Source organism: Fulmarus glacialis, unplaced genomic scaffold (genome assembly GCF_000690835.1).
Source record: "Fulmarus glacialis isolate BGI_N327 unplaced genomic scaffold, ASM69083v1 scaffold1097, whole genome shotgun sequence".
NCBI lineage: Eukaryota > Metazoa > Chordata > Aves > Procellariiformes > Procellariidae > Fulmarus > Fulmarus glacialis.
This window is the reverse complement of record NW_009221077.1, coordinates 1-9943: the sequence shown is the minus strand read 5'-3', so window position 1 is coordinate 9943 and position 9943 is coordinate 1. Positions and strand designations below refer to the sequence as shown.

General features: G+C 51.0%; 1 protein-coding gene across 1 annotated transcript; it reads left to right on the top strand.

Annotated features, from left to right (window-relative positions):
* Positions 1 to 739: 739 nt before the first annotated feature.
* On the top strand, positions 740 to 9348 carry LOC104079053 (nuclear receptor-interacting protein 3-like; the record flags this gene model as incomplete). The annotated part of the gene is given in 4 exon segments (XM_009580936.1): positions 740 to 913; positions 7727 to 7906; positions 8623 to 8716; positions 9302 to 9348. Coding segments are annotated over 4 exon segments (495 nt in total), but the record flags the coding sequence as incomplete, so codon positions are not given.
* Positions 9349 to 9943: the final 595 nt, after the last annotated feature.

The following is a 9943-nucleotide window of genomic DNA, read 5'->3' as shown; positions in this document are numbered from 1 at the left end:
TAAAAGCGTGTTTGGGGTGCCCCAATTTGGCTGGGACAATTTTCTGACAGTCCTTACCCTTCCTGGGGACTTGAGTAGACAGTGATGATGCAGCTCGGTGCCTGCAATGCTTCGGTGAGGCCAGTGGCACCCAGAGCCTGCCCTAACCCCGCCGGCCCAGGCATAAGGTAGCAAACCTCAACGTGGCCAGCTGCACGGTCCGTGCGGGGCTGCATCACCCCAGCCCTGTGGGGCAGCGGCATCCAGGACCGCATGGGTGCTGGGCAGCCGTCACCTGCCGTTGCACTTCAGACTCCCTATCCAGGCCAAAAAAATCTGTGCCTGCAGAGGTTGGCTGGGAGGTGCGCTGGCTCCCGGGGCTCTTTGCAGCTCTCAAAGCCCCCCAGCTGCCTCACGGGCAGAAAAGAGCACCGGTGCCAGTGCTCCGGCACTCTCCTTTCTGCCCGTGAGGCTGCTGGGGGTTGGATGCCTGCAGCTAATCTCGCTTTCAGGAGAGGCAGCGAGCAGGAACGGTGCCAATTTATTCCCTTAGACTGAGCCTGAGCTCACCCGCCGTTGTTTGTGCAACGTATTGCAATGTGCCCAACCCCTCCTTTACTCGGCGGCGCGGGCTGGAGTACCTGCCGGTCTCCAAACGTCACCAGGCTCCGGTTATAAAGCGCAGGCGATAGAGCATCTCCCCGGCTCCATCCCTCCAAGAGGCGCATCTTTGAGAAGCGAGCCGTACGCAGGTGGAAAGATGTTTTATTCGGGTATCCTGACAGAGCCGAGTAGAAAAGAAGTGGAGATAAGGGAAGCGGCATCTCTCCGCCAGCAGAGGAGGATGAAGCAGGCAGTTCAGTTTATTCACAAGGATTCTGCAGATCTCCTCCCTCTGGACGGGCTGAAGAAGCTGGGGACTTCAAAAGATACTGTAAGGCTTTATTGTGTTTACTGGAAGGAGACTTAAGAAGCTGGGAGGGCAGTGTCTATTTTTTTTCCTCGTGCCATTTTTCTATTAGGAGGAGCAGTTGGTTGCTTGTGGAAATTGATTTAAAAAATGAGGCTTTTGTATGTAAAAAGAAGGGAGTAGAAATATGATGCTAGTTATCACCAGGTTGCTTTTTGCTAGTTGCTGCTTTCAGATGCCTGGCACTCAGATCTAAAAGCTTTTGATTTTTTTTTTTTTTTTTTTTTACATTTACATGAAAATGGGATACTGTTTTCAGTACAAAAATCCTCTCTGAATCAGAGTAGATCAAAATGGCTTCATATAATACATACATATATACACCTATGTTTGTCTGTGATGCATATATATGCATAACATAAAATCATAAAAGATTGGGTAAAGTGCCGTCACTAGTACTTCAAAATATAAAACTGCCAAGATTACACTTTGATAAAGGCCTATGCAATATGGTTTTTTTAAAATGAAGATACATAATTCTAGGTTTTAAATATTTACATATGCAGTGATCCGTGTGATTGTGTAGCTGACATACAATATTCTTCATCACGTCCAGGGGCTGGAGAGCATTTCTAATACTAATGTGCATAAATGTTTGAGCTTTCTCTAATGGGAAATGATACTTAAATGTAATATCAAAAGTACCGATGTAAGGAGCAAAATCTAGAAAATATGTCCTACCGAGGAAAGCTCCTTTACTTTTTTTTGCCTGACTGTAGCAAAATTCTTGCACCTTGTAACACACAATATTTGCTTTTTTCAATGCTTGATACAGGTTCATTGAAAAAAGTGAATCTTTTTGGTTTTAGTGGGGTAGTTGGGGTAGTTTTGTTCTGTCGCAGCCTTCCTGCTCAGCTGGGTTAGGCTCGGCTCTGCCTGGCTGAGATAAGTGGAATGAGTTGGCTGTTCTCTGCAGTGCACATGGAGGTGATTTTTTTTGACATCCCAAATGTTTTGCAGTTGTAGGGAGTGAAGCTCCTGCCCAGGGAAAGGCTCGGAAGGAGCTTTCCTGGTCACCATTGAATGGTAGCTCTCTGTCGGGGAGCTACAAAGTGCCTTTCAGAGCGTGATGGTGTTGTAATTACTATTATCTGTAGAGTCTGAATAACGTGTCACGGCTCAGCAACCCATGGTGCGTGGGGCTGAGGCCCTGATGGCAGGGGTTTCTGTTCTGCCCAGACGAGAGAGGCAACAGGTAGCAGGAGCCAGGGGCGCTGAGCACTGAAGTCCTTGTCCCCGCAGTAGCGAGGACCAGGTTTGGCCCCGGTGCCAGGGGCAGAGCATGGGGCTCCTCGCCACTGCCCTGGTCACACGAACGGCACCGGAGGTTTCCTCCCTGCTCCTGTGCCTGCGCCGGCTGAGCCGCAGCTGCAGCATCGCCCCGCTGCACCCACAGCCCCTGCGAGGGGGGTCCGCGTGGGGCGGCTCTCTCCAGGGATGTGCCAAAGCCCTGAGGAGATCCACAGCTCCTGATCCGCTCCAAGGACAAAAAGGAGGTGCAGCGTGGCAGAGGTGCGCTGCCTGCCCCGGCTACCCTGGCTGTGATGGGTCTCCGGCCAGGGATGGGGTGAGAACCGAGCTGGTACGGGCCACCCCACTGCAAAACCACCTTGTCCCCACACCACAGCGAGGGGCGATGGGACAGTGGGCACATGTGGCCAGGACTCGCCTTGGCCACAGCCTCCTGCCCCGTGGGACGTATGGGGACTCCCCAAAGCGACAGCACTGGCATGTGCTCAGGCCCGTTCCTGCAGTCCCAGAGAAGATGCCGTGGATTTCAGAGCTGTTGCAGTGGGTCGTGTTGCAGCGAAGCAAGGCTGCAGCACCGCCACGCTCACACCGCACGCGGCCGGGATGGCAGTGAGCATCGCTTCAAGAGGCCCCGCCGTGTCTCCCCGGTGCCGTGGCTGCCTGGATGTCACAAGAGTTGTCCCCAGGAGGAGCGGGAGATTGTGCGTCTCTGAGACTGGAGAAGCACCAAGAGCCTCTGAAATGTGGGACACCACCTTGGCAGGGCCCCAAACCGAGAGGTCCAGGTCCAGAGGGGTTGAGCTGCACGGTCAGGAGGCCCAGGCCATCAGGGGTCTTTGCCAGGACATTTGCATGCCTGTCTTGTGAATAACTGCACAACTCCTAACAAAGCAGCACATTTTTGTGTCTAAAGCCGTGTGACAGCTGTGGTGACGTGGGTGGAAGGGCTTTTGACGTGACTGGCATTATTAATGCAGGGTTTCCCGTGGGGGTTTTCCAGCAGCCTCAGCAGGAGAGAAGAGGAGGTAACAGCTCCCCAGAGATGGGGACAGGTGGTGAGGACAGACCCTGTCTGTCAGGGTGACAGCTGGCAGCGACCACTCCGATTCTGGGGAGAAATCCCCTTCCTTTTGGCCGCAGCGCAGGGGGTGCTGCGCACAGGTCACCGGGGCGGGTGTGCTGGCATCCCCCAGCTTGTGTGCCATTACTCGGCTCCTGAAGCATCTCTGCTGGTGATGCACCACGTAGGCAGGTTTGATAGATACTTGTTGTAATTATCTGTGTTAAGCCTCCGATATTTTTCAGTGTATTATTCTGGGTTGGACCGAACTCTTCTAGCTCCTCGCTTCCTTTACATATTCCACTTTTTTTGCCTACTATAAGACCAAACTATAGCATAGCATACATTGGATTTGGCAAACGTAGGGCTGGATATACAGAGCAGAAATGGCTTTGTTTTGATGCCTCACTATTAGCCTCCTCCCCGAAGCCCAGAAAATTGGCATGGGATGGTGGTTAGCTGGGATTTGGGCTTCCCGACACCGTAACTGTGACCCCCTGCCTGACTTGGGCAGGGCGTGCTGGCTGTTGGCAAAACAGTCCCGCATCACTTTACAAGCTGGGAAACAAAGCTATAAATAGTAACAAACAACAAAAAAAAGCATTTTTCCCTCCCAAAATACCCTTGGAGCCTCCCCTGGGTGCCCCGGTCCTCAGCGCAGCTCTGGGTGCCCCTGTGGCCCCGTCCCCTGCTCCTGTAGCTGGTGCAACATCGCAGTCAACGGCAGTGCATTCCGCTTTCCCCGCTTTCCCACTGTGCACTCCCCAGAGTTTGCTGTGTCCTGGTTAAAATGCAAAAAACGTTGATGTTACGTGCCCTGTTTTGGTCAGGGACCTGGCCGCTGCCTGGGCACCCAGGGGGCACAGGAGAGCAGGGGGCATCTCTTGTCCCACCTCGTCCCCCTGCGAGAGGGGCTGACGCCACACGAGCACAGGCTGCTGGTAGAAGAGGTGAATTTGGATGAAGGATGGGAAGAAGACAGAGAAATTGGTTATTTCTTGGGACAAGCTCCATTGTTTTTTTCTAGTCTAGGTACAGAAGACAGGGCAAACCTCCTGAGATGGGTTTGGGGAGGGGAGGAGCTGGCATCTTCCCTGACTTTCATCTCCACCTGAGTGAAACTGTTGTTGACGGGTCTTGTTATCCCCAGATCTAGAAGCCAAAATAATGGGAAACCTGCCCAAGAGATGGATACTGCAAGCCGCAGCAACGCGCTTGCTTATAAATTAGAGCGGAACAAAACTGCACAGAATTATTTGTGGTTTTGACAGACAGTGGTAAATAGGTTCAGCAATAGCCGGTGTCTCCACTCACTTCTTTTAGGTTTCTACTGTGACTTTTTTAGGGGATTGTAGGTTTTTGCAAAGTCTCAGGGATGGAAAGGGAGATATCTTATGAAAAAAAATCCTGGTTTGTATTTATATCGTGCTGAACGATACTAGGAAATAACTTTTTTTTTTTGCACTTACAGAATGGTATGTAATATTTTATTTTTTTATAAAGCTTTCAACAGTTTTGTGCGATGCATAGAAAGACAGTACCAGATAATCTGGGTTACTTCAAACACTGGTCCTGGCTGTGTGGCCAACCCACGCTGGAGGGAGAACACGGCTGCCTTCCTCATTGCTGTCACGGGGAGGTTGTCCTCCTCTCCCTCCTGCCTCCCAGACATGGTCTGCTTACAGTTTTCCAGCAAAATGTGCGTTTGCAAATGTCCCTCGGCACATTACCTGTTTACCAAGTACGTATCCATCACTTGAGTCATCTCTGTGACTAACATCCCTCACTCTGTTGCACATGAGAGTCAAGGGAAATACAAGTTAAAGCAAACTAATTAATAGCCTGAGACAGGATGGTGCTGCGGGGAACCTCTTCAGCCCCCTCTTGCTAGATTATTTCTGTATTGGAGCACAACGTAAGCAACATTTGTCCCCCCAAAAGCAGGATTCACTGCAGCTTTCAGAAGGGCAAGCGTCAACAAAAGACAGTCCCATTTGTGGTGGTAACTCGTGTTTGCTGAGTGCTGGATTTTTTCCTTTTGGTGGTGGATCCCATATAGGATTCATAAAACCAGGGCCTGAGAAAATTCACATACATAACTGGTTAACGATCCATAGGAGAACTTGTAGTAAAGAAAATTTAGGTTTAAATCAAGGGTAGATGACAGTTAAAATAGCAATGATGAGTGTGCTGGTGACTGTTCTTTCAAAGGTATTTGGCAACGTGATCGAGGCCAGGCAGATCAGAAGAGCTCCCAGACCGTCCTGGATGATCCCATTCAGAAATTTCTCTCGGTCCCAGCTGAGCGGGGCCGGGCGCGAGGAGGTGACCACTGTGTGACAGGCTGTCTTCTGGCCAGCTGGGAACTTCACCCTTCTCCACCCTTCATCTACTTCTCCAGTCCCCTATCCTCTCATTTGAGTTTTTTTGGTGATGTGAAGAATTAGTCCTCCAGATGCGTGCCTGAGTTGCAGGCAAACATAAAGGGTGACAAGGACGTGCCATCCACTGTCAGCAAACCCTGGCTTGCATTTTTGCTCAGATGAGGAGCCTTGGAGGTGACCACAGCGCTGACTGTGCACCTACGGCTTCTGCCTTTTGTAAGGGAGCCCTCGATGCCAAACTGATTTGCTCGTCCCTCAGCACAGGTCCATTACTAGTGGAGCCAGTCTGCCCGCCTTTAATCTAGTTAAGTAATGCCGGTTTCTGCTGTTCAGTCTTGCTGGGAAGGCGGTGGTCAGCAGAGCAGTGCTGGAGCTTTGTTACTTTTTGTGTGTGAAGGAGACAGCGCAGTGCTGGATCTGATTTCTCCCCGTCGCATGACTACGTTATCGCCTTTACACAGGACATGCTCTCTAGCGTGCTGGTCAGACGTAGTACCTGCAACTGAAAATGGTCATGAAATTTTATTTCCTTTCAAGTCGCAGGCTGTATGCAGAAGTAAGTACAGTGAAAAGTGGGGAAAAAAGGAGATTGTGTCCCAGTGACCACTGCTGTTGGCTGCATCCACCCCATCTCAGCAGTCAGGTCCAGTTTAACTGCCCGTGTTACATCTACAGCAGGATCTGAAGCACTAACGTGGTTGCAGTTATTTTAGGATGATGCCAAGTTGCATTAGCCTTTTGTAAGTGCTGTTATTTAACATGCCGCACAGATTATTTTAAAGACGAGGCGCTGCACATGAAGGTGCGCGCTGGCCAACTCGGGGAACCACGGCCCGAGGTTTTCAAAGTTATCTTGATCCCATTGAAATTCCCTCGGGATGAGGATGGTTTAGATTTCTCTGCAGACACACAGGCATATTTAATATGAATGCAAAAATTCAGGAATAAGCCAGTAAGAAGGTCTCACGGTGGACAAATTAAAATCAGAAGGGAAGGGCAGTAATGGGGGGGGAGATTAGCTGGGCAGAGAAAAGAACAGATAATCAAGCAGAGTTATTTCACCTCCAGCAGAGTACGTGCATCCATCCGTGACGAACATTAAACATAAAAAGGCTTTTGGGAAAGCAGTTGGAGGAGATTTTGAGAGGCAACATGCTTCTCGCAGAGCAAATGGAAATGGCAGAGAAAGCGAGAAGCCGCCGTACGAAGCGTTGGGGATTCCCAGGAGAACACCTACCTACCTACCTCAGACGATCCTACCTCTTCCCCTCTCTCCTTTCCCTCCCACAGCATGGCACCCAGGATTGGTCCCACTGACTCACCCTTAGCAGCTAAATACAAATGTGGAGGGAAGAGAGACGCAGGGCAATTTTAGAGCAAATTCTGATCTAAAGGCCAGACCAGGTCTGACAATAGACACCATCTGTAGCTCTCTTCTTGCAGTTGTGCCTTGTTCACTTGCACCTGTAAGAGCCAACGCAGAGACACCCACTTCAGCTTCTTAAATTCTGGGTCGATTCACGCAAAGAGCATCGCCACGGGTGGAGGCTGGACACAAGTATTTCCTATGCCAGCAATGCCAGTGCTGAATGAAAGTGTCTGTGTTCATTCAGTAAGTCCATACATCTTTTTCATACTTAGGTGGTGCGTGTAATTGGAAAGGTAATTTGTTACCTCTTAACTTCTCACATCACTGCAGAATTCCCAATATCCTTATCAACAGATGAAGGCAATTACAGCTGAAACACCAGCTTGGAAAAGCCTGACTTGTTTTGATTCCTATATGAAATCAAATCTTGAACTTGTGTTTGGAAAAGAAAGGCATCCCTCCAAATGCTGGTTAATATTTTGAAAGGATTATTCCGTTGCCAATACAAAGTAGTTGTCTTTAGTCAAAGACAAATAGATGTAGGCTAGGAAGAATAGATGTAGTCTGGGAATCGGGGAGAGTGAGACCTTAGGGCATCCCTCCCACGAGAGTAGCGCTGGCCCGTGGGCACCACAAGCAGGCTGGCGATGCAGGTCACTTCGTGCCTTTCCTCTGACTTCACCCTGCACTTCTGTTTGTGTTTTTTCTTAAAGCAACCACATAATATCCTGCAGAAGCGCCTGATGGAGACAAATTTATCAAAATTACGAAGCAGCCGAGGCAGCTGGACTCTGAAGAGTGATATCTCAGCGCAGACCAACAAGCTGAATCAAACCAAACTGGGCAGCTCAGGGAAAACAGAGGACGAGGAGCTCATAGTGGTGAGCTGCCAGGTAATAGTCCCTCCCCAGCCTTCTGGGTTTTTTTTCCCCAAAATTTTATTTCTGACAGCCTCAAGCTGTGCTCTTGTTCTCCCGATTGGGGTTGCACTCCACCGGGGCTGTCACAGCTGTGGGGATGCTCTCCCTCTGCAGCTCAGGGCTGCTGCAGCACGGGCGCCCACCTGGGTATCGCAGCGCAAGCTGGTCTGATGGATGTCTTCCCTTGGACATCAGGGCGGAGGGAGTAGCCAGGCTGGGGCAGCATGCTGAAACGCTGAGGAGTAATTATCCATGGCGAATCCCTGTGCTCACAGCCTAGTTGTTTCCCTCAAGTGCCATCCCTCTTTTCTTTCCCCAAGAGTAATTTCACATTTCTCCTCCTTCACCCCACACTCTTTTGTATTTCCTGCTCTCCACAATATCCCCTCCTGCCCAGGGCTGCCCCTTCTGCTCTCTGCAGGAGCAAATGCTGCCAGGAAGGGCTCAGGACCCAGCACCATGTTGTTTAGGAGCACCACCTTATTCAAAAAACAGCTCAAGAGCCAACTGTTGGGTGCCTGGGGTGGACGAGGCGATACCCTGCAGGCATGAGGTGGAGCGGGGATGGGCTGGTGCGAGGAGATGTTGGCATTTCGGCGGGGACCGGTGTGTGTGGAGCGGAGACCCTGGACACCCTGCGCTCATCCCGCATCCCACGCATCGTCACACGTCTCTGCTTGCTCTTGCAGTGTGCGGGGAAGGAGCTGAAGGCCGTGGTGGACACCGGCTCGCAGCACAACCTCATGTCGTCTGCCTGCCTGGACAGGCTAGGGTAAATATCCAGCTGGATTTCTGTTTTGTGGGAACTCATGGCACCTGGCAGCATAGGCAGTGCTCCTGGGGCTGGGGCTTCGCTCACGCCAGCGATGGCCATTCTAGAAGGGAGTGCAAGCCCCTGAGCCTCCTGTTACAACCAAATCCTGGCTTAATCTTAAATGTCCTTGCAGGGACCTGAAATAGCCACTTGTACCAACCTATTCACCTCTGAGTAAATCCCTTCAGAGGGTTGGATGCATTTGTATTTTTTCAGTGCCTGCCTGTTTGTCATTCAGTGCCTCATAAAATAGCTGAACCCCGCCCCCCGCCCGTCTTCTGTGTCCCCAGGGCAGGCGTGGGGCTGGGTGAGCCCAGCCCAACCCTGCAGGTCCCCGCTGAGAGGCAGGGACCTGGCTGCTGGGCATGCTCCCGCTGGCCCTGCAGCGCTGCTGGCCCCAGCACCGGGTGTAAAGCAGCTGTGCGGTTGTGTACGTGCACGTGCGCGAAATTTGGTGTCTGATACTACTCCCAATAACAAATTTCTCCTGGTTGAAGGGAAAGGAAATGGATTTACGTAGTGTTAGAGAGCTGACTGCCAGCCATTTGCAGCAGAACTCCAACTGATCTCCGAGGAGCAGGATCAGGCATTAGCTCACAGGGTATCAAGGAGATTTTGGCACTTTATTCCTGTGGAGTCATTGTTTTTTATCGCCGACTTGCAGTGATTATGCAAAAACCAATTGCAGTTGTTCCCTGAGCACTACTGCACCGCCCTGAATGAATGGTGCCTGTTTTCTGTCTGGACAGTAATTACTTATTTGCACAACAGTGTTTAGTGGCTGGAAGGTGGCTGTGCTTACTACAAACTTGTCACAAACTGTGGAGCTGCTCAGCCTAGCTCACGGATGATAAGGGTGCATTTGGAGGGGTCTCATCTCGCAAGACGCTGTATTGGCTGCTCAACCCGTCTGAGTCGCACAGCAATGCTCTGTGACACTTCTTCTGCTCTCCCTGTTACTCATGCGTGTCCTGTGTAGTTTTTGCAGCACCAGTCTGCTTCAGCAGTCTCACCCTTCAAAGAGCGCTTAAGATACAGGTTAGAGCCAGCTTCTGCTCTCAGGTTTATGGGGGTTCCCTCCTGACTGAGCCATCAGCAGGACAGCTGCAATTAAAAGGCCCTCGGCCCTCCCCAGTGTTACGCATCAGCAGTGAGCGAGTGTTGGTTCCTGCGAGGTGGGACCCCACGGCACCGGG